The following is a 12373-nucleotide window of genomic DNA, read 5'->3' as shown; positions in this document are numbered from 1 at the left end:
TCAGTCGGTAGAGCGACCGACTCTTGATTTCGGCTAATGTCATGATTCCAGGGTCCTGGGATCGAGCTCTGCATTGGGCTTCGTGCTGATCTTGGATCCTGCTTGAGATTCTTTTTCTCTCCCTCTGCCCCTCCCCCCCCCACTCACGTTTTCTCTCTCTCTCTCTCTCTCTCTCTATTAAATAATTTTAAAAAATAAAGTTTAAATGAGATGATGCAAAGCCTGTGCTTAATGCAGACTCAGAGCTTGATTAAATTATGGAAGGCAATATACTACTGGTTTAAATGAAAATCATATTGATATATGTCTATTACATACTCATTTATATAATATAGCATTTTTAATTTTCATAAAATCTTTTCACAATAGAGTGCTCTCTCTAGCTACGAAGTATTATGTGCTGCCTGACTCTGTTTTCAAAACATGATGTATAATTTAGTTTTAATAGACTCAGTGAAGTTTTTACTGCTAAAATGCCTTGGCTAGCTTATAAAAAGAACAATAGAGTTTTGGGTTTTTTTTTTTTTTAATGCCATCTGGAAAAAACATGGGAAATATCTTTGCTTACCAATTAAAGAGTGTATGAAAAACAGAATAAATAAAATCTCTTAATTTATGCATTTTGTGTTCTCATAAATCATTTTCCTGTCAAAATTATCAGACTTTATTATTGCTGAATATTTTAAACATCATAACGGAATTTTGGTAGCATAAATCATAAAGCTTTCAGTTAGAACATTTGTGTACACACCTCAGCATTTTTCTTATATCTTGATGAAAAAAAAAAATAGTTTTCAGTCTAGAAATAAACCCGTGCAGAGTATAAATGTCAAACTATACTCTTAAATTTCAGTAACTCAGCAATCCATGCTGGTCACTACACTTTGCAAGGTAGTTATGCATTGTCAAACTATGTTTCTAAGACTCACTCTTGCCAAAAAAATGAAGCTGTACAGGCTTGTGTTTTAATCTTGGTGATGATCTTTGTCCTACCCGCCAGTAAGACCTACTCACTTGTTTTTTCTATTTCCTACAAGAAGAGAATCTCGAACGTAATGAATCCCGGAATAGCTGGTCCATGACATTAGAAAAAAATTATTTCATTTAGTAAAAGCCTTCTCAATATATTTCATTTATAATTTGTAAGAAAGACAACCATTTTTGGATTATGTGTATGGTCCCGAATGTTGGAGCAAAATAGAAAGTATCAGCATAAGGACTAAAATCTACTGAAGGGCACGTGGCACTTGGAGGTTAAACAGTGGCAACGAGGGAGCAGGCTGTACCCATGGTGACTTCGCAGGAGGAAAAAATCACCATGCAATTTTGTGATGCCTTGAAAGCTATTATTTGTGTATTGGCAAACAGAAGCTCCTTCACCGAGTGTAACTTGCAATCAAAGATAAAGATTTCTGGGGCACTGGGGTGGCTCAGTCGGGTAAGTGTCAGACTCCTGATCCCAGTTCAGGTCATGGTCTAGTTCCTGGGATCGAGCCCCACGTGGGGCTCTGTGCTGACAGTGCAGATGGAACCTGCTTGGGATTTTGTCTCTCCCTCTCTCTCTGCCCCTACCCTGCTCGTGTGCTCTCTCTCTCTCAAAATAAATAAACATAAAAAAAAAAAAAAGATAAAGATTTTGTTAATGAGATAATCACTGTTTACCCATTCTTTGATCTTACATTATTTTTTTAATTTTTATGTTTATTTATGTATTTATTTCTTTTTTGGTTTTGACACTATTTATTTTTTTATTATTTTTCAAAATTTATATCCAAGTTAGTTAACATACAGTGTAACAATGATTTCAGGAATAGAATTTAGTGATTCATCACTTACGTACGACACCCAGTGCTCATCACAACAAGTGTCCTCCTTAATGCCCATCACGCATTTAGCGCATCCCCCTGCCCACCCAACAGCCCTCCAGCAACCCTCAGTTTCTTCTCTGTATTTAGGAGTCTCTTATGGTTTGTCTCCCTCCCTGTTTTTATATTATTTTTGCTTCCCTTCCTTTATGTTCATCTGTTTTGTATCTTAAATTCCTCAGATGAGTGAAGTTATATGATGTTTGTCTTTTTCTGACTTATTTCGGCTAGCATAATACCCTCTAGTTCCATTCACATTGTTGCAAATGGCAAGATGTCATTCTTTGTGATTGCTGAGTAGTAGTCCTTTGTATTTATACACCACATCTTCTTTATCCACTTATCAGTCAAGGACACTTGAGCTCTTTGCTTCACACTTAACTTTGTGTATCTTCCTCTATCCCCTCACCTTTTAAACTTTTTCACGTGAGTCACTTAAGTGACTTAAAAATGTGTGTGATTATCATTCGAAAGTTCACACGTATTATAAAGGATACAAGGCAAGAATTTTTTTTTTAATTTTTTAATGTTTATTTATTTTGGAGAGAGAGAGGGAGACACAGAATCCAAAGCAAGTTCCAGGCTCTGAGCTGTCAGCACAGAGCCCAACGCAGGGCGCGAAATTACGACCATGAGATCATGACCTGGACTGAAGTCAGACACTTAACTGACTGAGCCACCCACGTGCCCCAAGGCAAGAAATTTTAATAGGGATAGTCAGTTCTCATACCAAAATGTATAAAATACTTTCTGTGAGTCAGATCAATTTTGTGAATTCTCCAAATGACCTTTTGATAGTTTAAAAACCAGGAACGGAAAGAGACCTAACTTTTCTGCTACATGCTAGGCACTGGGCCAGCTCTTTGATTCTTATTCTTAATTCTTTTTTTTTTTTTTTTTTTGAGTTTATTTCTTTGAGAGAGAGAGAGAACGTGCACATGTGAGCAGGGGAGGGGCAGAGAGAGAGAGAGAGAGAGAGAATCCCATGCAGGCTCCGCTCTGTAAGAGCAGAGCCTAATTCAGGGCTCGATTTCATGACCATGAGACCATGACCCGAGCCAAAACTGAAAGTGGCTCTTAAATACAGAGAACAAACTGAGGGTGGATGGAAAGGTGGGGGAGAGGGGAAAGTGGGTGATGGGCATTGAGGAGGGCACTTGTTGGGATGAGCACTGGGTGCTGTATGTAAGCCAATTTGACAGTAAATTATATTAAAAAAATAAAGTTCATTAGGGCATGTATAAAAAAAAACAAAAACGGAAGTAGGATGCTTAACCGACTGAGCCATGCAGATGCCCTAGGTTCATGTTCTTAATTCTCACACCAGCTCAATGAAATGGGGGTTTACAAATGAAGAAACTAAAGCTTGGAGAAGTGAATAAAGTAAACGCGCTCACTCACTGCTGATGAATAGTGGAGAGAGGGTCAGCTCATGTCTGGTGAGTCCAGAGCCTTTACTGGTATCTTTGGAGGGAACACTCTAAAATAACAGAGACACAGTCAGATTTTAATTGGGCAATTGGCTAAATTATGACAGCTTTCACATCAGGGTGTTTTAATATCCATCATATATTAGATTTCAATATGCATAATTTGAATGCATCGAGAAATGACATTCTATTTTGATATGTTACAGAAATTATTTTCTGCTTTTACACTCTTGAGTGTTTTCTTGTGTCATTAAGTATTCTTTGATAGCATGATTTCGAATAGCAGCATACTATTCTTTTGTGCGACTCTTTCGTAATTAATTTAACCATTTCTCTATTGTTGAACATTTAGGTCATTTCAAAGTTTTAGTTAGCAAGGTAATGATCCAGTGAATAGTGTTGTCCACAAACCTTTTGTGTGTATATCTGATTATTTCTTTAGAATATATTTCTGGGGCGCCTGGGTGGTTCAGTCGGTTGAGCGTCCGACTTCAGCTCAGGTCACGATCTTGTGGTTTGTGAGTTCTAGCCCGCGTCAGGCTCTTTGCTGACAGCTCGGAGCCTGGAGCCTGCTTTGGATTCTGTGTCTCCCTCTCTCTCTGCCCCTCCCCCATTTGTGCTCTGTCGCCCTCTGTCTCCCAAAAATAAATAAATGTAAAAAAATAAAAAAGAATATATTTCCAACAGTATATGAGAATGCCCCTTTGGAACTATTTACCACATTTCCATAAGAAAAGAGAAGATGAAATATTTTATTATCAAAGGATTTCTTTGATTCTCAATGAGTTCAGATATTTATTGGCATTTGTATTTCAATTGTGAATGTCTTATGTCCAATTGTTTTTCTATGGCCATGTTTACTTTTTCTCACTGATTTATAATAACTCGATTTTGAGGACATTAAAACTATCTCCTCCCCGTTTAAAAAACGACAGTAAATAATAATAATTGCATTGAGAAACTTTTGAGTGATGTTTAAGCAGAGAAGTGTCGTTTACATTTTTTTAAATTTTTTAATGTTTATTTTTGAGAGAGACAGAGCATGAGCAGGGGAGGGCAGAGAGAGAGAGACAGACAGACAGACAGACAGAATATGAAGCAGGCTCCAGGTTCTGAGCTGCCAACACAGAGACTGATGCGGGGTTTGAACTCACGGACCACAAGATCATGACCGGAGCCAAAATTGGTCGCTTAACTGACTGAGCCACCCACGCACCCCTCTGTTTACATTTTTAAAAGCTCCCTTTTGATGCTGCAGGAAGGACTGATTATAAGTAATTGGGTGCATGGTGGGGCCATTTAATGATATGGAGGAAACTGGGATGGAGGTAGGTTTCATTTTATTTGAGATGCTTATTAGACATTTACCTGGAAATACCATGTGGATCGACAAGGGTGGAGTTCAGGTGGATGAAGCTTGTCGTCACTGGCAGACAGGTGATTTGAAAACCATGCAGCTGGATGAGGTCCCCAAAGAGAACGTAGAGATAAAGAAGAGAAAGAGGTGTGGAAACACAATCTGAGGCATGAACATTTAGAGGTTGAAAAAGACGAGGAGCCAGCAAAGGTGACAGAGGAGTAGCGAGGCGCTGGGAGAAGACCGAGGAGAACGTGAGGGCGGGAGAGTAAAGGAATGAAGTGTTTCAAGAAGGAGGGAGGATCACCCTTGTGGAATTCCTCAGAGAAGTCATATAGAGTCGGAACAGGAAGCCGACTTTCGGATTTTGCACCTTGGAAGCGATTGGTACTTTTGGGAAGAGCGGTTTCAAGGGAACGATGGAGGCAGAAACCCGACAGCAGGATCCAGGAGACAACAGAAGGTAGAAATACAGGAGCAATGTAACAAGAGTGAGTTTTTCTCTCTCAAGGAATATCCACATTTAAGTACTCAGGTGTTTCCTGAACATGACTTAGATCACCTTTATTTCACATCATGCACTCTAGCTATCAGCATGGAGCATGAACACTGAATTTTTCAGAGCGATGGAAAAAGCTAAATCAGGGTTTTGGGAGGGAATGGAATTTTCCACTGAGTTTGTCTGCGAACTTTCAACCACAAATGTAGTCAATCTCTTGGACACTTTCACCGTCACTCTCTCGGTTGTCATGTTACAGGAGAGCCGTGGCATTTCTTTCTCCCTGTGCTTGGTCATCGGGAACAACAACCTCACCCTAGCTTTTGGCTGGGAAATAATAAAACCTTTTTCTCCCCACATTTCCCGGTCTTCCTACTCATTCCCAAACTGGAAAACACTCGGGCAAAAGGACTCACGCCCTCTAAAAATGTTTAATGATCGAATCTTTGGACCCATGAGTGGCAAAGATGATGACCAGGAGGACTTCTCCTTGTCCCTAACTGATGTACTGGAATAGGCTGGGTTTTTGCTAGTCAGTTTCCAGCCTTAATGATTAGTAAATTACCTTTGTAAATTCCATGTTGCAGTCTCAGGCTGGGGGTCATACTGCAAATGTGGGAGGTCGTGTGGTGGGGCACGGGTGGTAAGTTAAGGTAGGAGCTCTTTATTTTCTAAACCTTTGGCAAACCGAGTGAGCTATACCTACGTACATGTATATAATTTTAACTTAAGGTGGAGGAGACATTTTGGAGACATTTGAGCCGATTAACAAATAGTATTTGTATACATGTAACTAACACAGTAATTTATCAGGTAGAAGGCAGATGGGGGGGGGGGAACAAAATGCCAACCTGTATCTACAGTTGGGTTGTGTTGATGATAAAGTGCTATTTATTCAGGGCCAGCCTAGCTTGTCAGCAACATAAGAGCCGTCACAGCACATGACTCCCTGCGTAGCTAGAAGACAATAATAAATTTTCTCCTATGCAAACAGCACCGGCATAAAAGCAGAACAGATTCTGCCTCCCAGATTCCCGAGGATTCTCACTCATTCCCTCGTTTGATTCGGTTTTAAACACGATCCTCCTGACATCCTAACGCCAGGAAGATCCACTCTGGTTTGGACAGTTCTATGAGGGTAGGTAGGACACAGTCGTTGATGATCTCTGTTCTGGAGATACTGTAACATGCAACGTGCCTAAGGGAGTCTCATAAATCTTTGCTTTATTTTTTTTTTCAATCCTTGATCGTATGGATTTGGGGGCCACCCGGAGGAAAACTGGGAGAGTGTCACCCCACGGAGTTTGATCCTAAGAACGTCTTGAGGTACATAATGAAAATAGAGGATCTGAGACCCAATACTGGACCCAATAAATAAGAACTTGCCACACAGTGGCTCAGAAATACACCCCCCTTCCTGGGGTGACTTTTATGTTGAAAATGGTATGAGGAACCAGGAGCCGATGGTGTGAGTTAGTAAAAGTCCCAGTAAAATGACAACGTTGAAAGGATCCAAAGACAGATTCTCATAGGAAACAGTATCGGTGAACAAATGCCTCCCTTCTTGAAATTGCTTTCCCATTTCCGATGTACGTTTGAATCCCCCAGGATTTTTTGGAAAATGCAGTTTCTGTTTCAGTAAGTCTGGGGGATGGCCCGAGCCTCTGCATTTGAACGTGATGCTGGTGTTGACAATGCTGTTGGACTTGAGTCCAGCAAGATCCCAGAGCCGTCCTTTTCACACAGAAGAATCCAGACAGATTGAAGCTCAGCCAACAGTTTTGAATAGCAAATGTTCCACAAGTATGGCTTTGAATAGTGCTGAATGTAATGAATCCTAATCTTGTGCTCGGATACCGGTAAAACCTGCCTTCTTTTGTTCCAATGACCTAGCTGGGAGTCTTGTGACAGGTGTTAGGAAATGTGAAAATCTCTTCGAAATAAATGTTGGACCTTCTTTCAAGGGTTTATAACTGCATATGGGGGATTTAATGTACACAGTGAAAAAAATATTTTGAAAGGAAAATTGTTGAGCTTTTTGGCCAAAGCCTTCAGTCTGGAGGATGCAGGACGGGGCAGAGACAGAGGAAGAGAGAGAGAATCCCAAGCAGGCTCCCTGCTGTCAGCGCGGAACTCATAAACCGTGAGATCATGACCTGAGTCGAAATCAAGAGTCAGCTGCTTAACTGACCGAGCCACCCAGGCACCCCAATGTCTGCTTTTATAATTCTTGATGGCAGAAAGCTCAGTGCGGAGGTTGTCTTGAGGGATAATGATGATCTGAAATAATTTCATCTATTGAATGTACATTGTGTATAATAGGAGGTGCAACTTTAAAAAATATCTTAAATATTTACTTCTATTGTGAGTGAGTGGACTTTTTTTAAGTTTCTGTTTAAAGACTGTTATCATGACACTTGGACAATAAATAAAAAGCATGGGAACGGACACTATGCTTTTGGATACCCATGTTTCCAAAAGCTATTGTATTTGAACATCATGAATTTCATTACCCAGTCGGTACAATAGATCCTTAGTGTTCGGCAACAATATATCCTGAGAGCTTTGTGAGTTCCCCTGTGCAACGCTTTGTGACCAAAAAGTGAAACTGTCTGGTGAGACGCCTAGAGAGCCGGCTGCCACAGAAGGAGACAACAAACATTCCTTGAGGTGCAGACGCTGGTGACGGGCTGGGCCAGCACATCTGGCAGGTGTCTCATGTGGCCTCTCAGGGGCCTCAGAGACCTTGAGATTCAACTCAGCAGAATTACAGATTACATGCGCTACAGGTATTCTAAGCGGCTGGTAAATAATCTGAGGCACAAATATGAAATCCACTAGTTTCGAGAAGCTACCACATACAAACAGTAATCTGGGCGCGGAAAATACCTGCACCTACGTGCGGTGCCCTGCCTAGCTCTCCCTAAGTGGCTGAGGAGGGGGTGCCTGGCTCTTTCACTTCTGATGCTATGTATTTCTGCATTGCTTTGATACTTTGCCAGCGGCTTGCATAGTGCTGATGACTTTTGTAACAGAACAGAAATCAACAGAGTCATTTGTATCTCTTGAGTGCACGTGGTGGTGATTTTCACTGAGTAGCGCAACAGACTGTATATGATGATCGAATATATATGCTGGATAGAGGTTTATGTAGCAAAGGCAGATTTTGTGGGTAAGTCTCTCTAGTCGTTCAAAAACATTTTTCTGAGCAGCTCGTATGTGCCAGGCATTATGCCTAACCGACGGTCTTTACTGCTCTTCTTTAAGAAAGAGAGACGACTCTGCCAACAAAGTGGTTGTCACTGCAGTTCATAAACCTCAAAGAGACGGGCACATTTTTGAAGGTGATGTGAGCCACAGGTCTGGGTGCTCTGTAGCACCATTATTCATTCCTTTTCTACAATTATTCATTCCTTCTTAGCTGCCTCTTAGAGCAAGAAGATGTGACGTCAGAGTCCTTCCATAAATCTCCCAGACTTCTACCCTGGAATAAAAAGCATACCATTAACTCAGCTAGATTCATCCTTAGGGATTCTTCTTGGCGTTGTAATAATCATTGGGAAACAATTACAAATAAAGAACAACAACTTCCTCCTATTTTTCTAGGGATAGGTTGTAATAACAGTCAGCAGCCTTTCCTACATCCTAGGAACAATACAAGGAAAAGTAGTTTTTACAAAGTTAACATTCAAAGAAATATTTTAGGGGAAAAAAACCCTGTTGAGATATTTGTTCCTTGTCTGAACTACCTTAATAAGGGCCAAGACTCCTTCCTTTCCCGGGTTAGGAAAACAAACAAGCAAAGGTCATTTTAAGCCCGAGCACGAGAGTTTGCAAGCTTGTGTGTCCATCTTGCTTGTGTCTGATAATGAATATCTGTCACGAAATATCACAACGCCGGACAGATTGGTGGCACAACTCCCCAAAGCGAGGCAGTTGGCATTAATATCAAATTGCCGGTTGTTGTTTCAGAACTGTACGTTTCACAGCAATATCAGCAGCGACTTGAAAGCATTTGCAGACAAGTTCGGTTTTGACGTCCTCATCCTCCTGGCCAGCTACCTGTCGGAGGAAGAGCAGCCGAGACGACAGATTGCCGTGTACTCCCAGAACCTCGAGTTGTGCAGTCAGGTAAGGACCTCCTTCACTCGGGCCCATTTCACTGCTTCCTAACCTGGTGGCTGTCACAACACGCGGTGGAACGTGGGAACGCACTGGTGGCCCAGAGAAATGGACCCAAGAGATAAGGCCCTGGAGTGGGAGTTTTAAGAAATGTTGGGGGTAGGGGCGCCTGGGTGGCTCAGTTGGTTGAGCGCCAGACGTCGGCTTAGGTTGCGATCTCACAGTTCGTGAGTTTGAGCCCCATATTGAGCCATGTGCTGTCAGCATAGAGCCCGCTTCGGATTCTCTGACCCCTCTCTCTCGCCCCCTTCCCTGCTCACCCTGTCTCTCTCAAAAATAAATAAACATTGAAAAATTAAAAAAAAATAAAACAAAATACTATCAAAGAACAAGAAAGAAATGTTGGGGGTATTTTGCACATTGGGCCATTGACTGATAAAAATGTTTCATTTGCAGTGCTTTCCTTCAGAGTTTTAGTTTTTAGTTTTATTGCTATATTACCCCCCAAAAAAACCGCCTAATTAAAATCGGCAGTGAGATAAATATCGGCCCTTTTTAAAAAATTGCGGTGTAATGGAAATGTCTGGGGTACGACATAATGATTCGATATTTGTGTATATTCTGAAGTGACCACCACAGGAAGTCTAGTTAACATGCATTGCCATACACAGTTACAAAAAAAGGTTTTTGTGTGAGGAGGACTTTTAAAATCTCCTCTTTTAGCAACTTTCAAGTACACAGCACACTATTTTTAACGATGGTGGCCATGCTGTACATTACATCCCCAGGACTTACTTGTTTTGTAACCGGAAGCTTATGCCTTTTGACCCCCTTCACCCCCACCCAGGGCGTGTTATTTTATTTTGTTTTTGTTTTATTGCATGGTATTGTATCGTATTGTATTTTAATTCTATTCTATCTATTTTATTTTTATTTTTTGCCTTAAGTTTAGTTGACAGGTGTGGAACCTAGTGGTCCCACAACTCCATGCCTTATGCTGTGCTCACAAGTATAACTAACTCTGGCACACTAATCCCATTGACTATATTCCCCGTTGCTGCACCTTTGATGCCTCGTGACCACAAAAGGCCTTTTAAAAGATCCCCGTATCTGTTTGTCTTCTAGACTAAATCCGAAAAGAGAAAGAGCGTATCTTTTTTCACCCAAAGAAGGGCAAGTCCTCCTGTGGATGATGTTTGCTTAGGACTCCTATTCGGTCATACGTAAAAAGGTTTAGTCCCTGTCTAAATACCTATTTGGTGCCCAGTGTTTAGTAGCTGGTGACCTAATGCTTTAATCAAAGTTGGCTTGTCTCCGACTACTACAATTCTGACTGGTTAATTAGCCAGCTCCTCTCGGTTGACAACTGAATTTTTTAACCCAACGTTTTGGAAATGATAGAAGAGGTAGACAAAATTAATCAAAATAGGGCACTGGAATGCCAAACTGGGTGTATTTAAGAACTAATATGAGAACCTACATGATTCATTATAAGACGGACGACACGAATGTCGAACAGTTTTCTCGCTAATCTTTCCTTATTAACGGATTAGACACCGTTAATCTATCTATTAACGGATAGACATAAACAGGTCTATCCGCAGGTGGCTACAGCCAAAGTCTTGACTCCTTTCGTGTTCTACATCGTCACTCTCTGTCCCCCGAGAGATCCATCTTGGCTGTAGTGCATGTGACCGTAGGTACTCACGGACTCTCTGTGCATTCTCCAGTCCAAAGATGCAAGAGCCCCTGCTCCTGCTACAGATGTTTTCTACCCTCCCTTCTGACCTGACCCTCACACATCTGTGCGTTGCCTCACCAGCCTGTGGCTTTGTCAGTGCTTTTTGTCTGCACTGGGTTCCAAAGCTCTATTTATCTTTGGTCACTGGTTTCCTAGGGGCAGACTTCTATCTCCTAAGCCTCCACCATGGTGGTTTTCAAATCACTTTTAGCAGCAAATCGGTTTAAAAATTGGTTAATCTAAAACAGACAAAAGTGGGAGAGCAGGTAAAGGGATCAGACCCCCTTGAGCCAGCTCTGCCCTGCCTCCCTCTCTTCTTCCCCACGGGCTTCCCCAGCCATCACGTGAGAGACGGTTCCACTGAGCAGAACAAGGTCAAGACTACTCTAGACAATCCCTCTGTGTCCACGTGATCACTGTTGATGAAAAGTCAGCCTCTGCAGAGTTCAAAACGTAGCTCCTTTAGTTGTTAACTACAAGTTATTTAACCTTGCTGGGTCTCTGTTTGATCATTGGCAAAACGGGGACAAAGGATCCCTACCTTGTAACAGAATTATTTTGAGGATTAGAGAAGATAATGCACATAAAACCTTTAAACTGTGCCTGGCATATGGAAACACTCAACAAGTGTTCATTATTATTATCATCATCACCTATGTGATGATGATAATAACAAATATATTATTACTATTGTTGTTGTTCCCGCCACTGACCCCGTGGGGCCATTTCAAAAGCCCGATGTGCCAGATTTCCCTGACATTTCCTAAACAAATCATAGAGCTGCAGCCCGGTTCTGGCCTCACACCAGCTGTCACACGTTCTCTTGGCCTCCCAGGTGAGCTTTGTCTGTTCCAGGCTCCCCGTCGATGCTCCCTGGGGCGGGAAGAGACCGTTGGGGCCCCCGAAGTGCTGTTAGGAAGTTCCACCTCTGGTAGCTTTCTCTTCCCTGTGTTCTCCTTCCCCTTACGAGGCTTCCCGAGGCAAAAGCAGGTCCCCGGTGCCTGGTCCTAAACAAAAGCCCTTTGTCCACCTGATTGCCCCTTATTCTCACACGTGTTCCCCTAGTTCTCAGCAACCAGCATTCTCTCTGCTTTCTGCAAACTTAACTTGCACTCCCGTTGGAGGACGGTATCGTATTACGACAAGGAAAGGATTTACGTGGTGCAAATCTCTTAACCTGTAACTTTCAGAAGCAAGCAAAATTGAGCAGTGGGATTTTGAGTTCAAAGAAGAGCCAGTTGGATGGGATTGTAGAAAGAGCCGGTGGTATAGTAAGTGGGACTTTCCGTGTCTTACGTTATGCAGCTTTCAGTTGTTTGAGGTCTTCTTTGTAGACGGATGAACCCAGATCAATTTTCT

At 41.8% G+C, this 12373-nt stretch overlaps 1 protein-coding gene across 3 annotated transcripts in view; it reads left to right on the top strand.

The window, feature by feature from the left end:
- PRUNE2 (prune homolog 2 with BCH domain) overlaps window positions 1-12373 on the top strand; it is a 270665-nt gene that overhangs the window by 172936 nt on the left and 85356 nt on the right. For all 3 annotated transcript variants that reach the window (XM_049633842.1, XM_049633851.1, XM_049633832.1), the window contains exon 7: window positions 9124-9282. In XM_049633842.1, coding sequence (XP_049489799.1) covers window positions 9124-9282 — 159 coding nt within the window. The remainder of the gene's footprint in view (window positions 1-9123; window positions 9283-12373) is intronic.

The sequence above is a fragment of the Panthera uncia genome, chromosome D4 (assembly GCF_023721935.1).
Source record: "Panthera uncia isolate 11264 chromosome D4, Puncia_PCG_1.0, whole genome shotgun sequence".
NCBI classification, from domain to species: Eukaryota; Metazoa; Chordata; class Mammalia; order Carnivora; family Felidae; genus Panthera; species Panthera uncia.
Note: the sequence above shows the minus strand (reverse complement) of the source record. Positions and strands in the feature narration are given on the sequence as shown.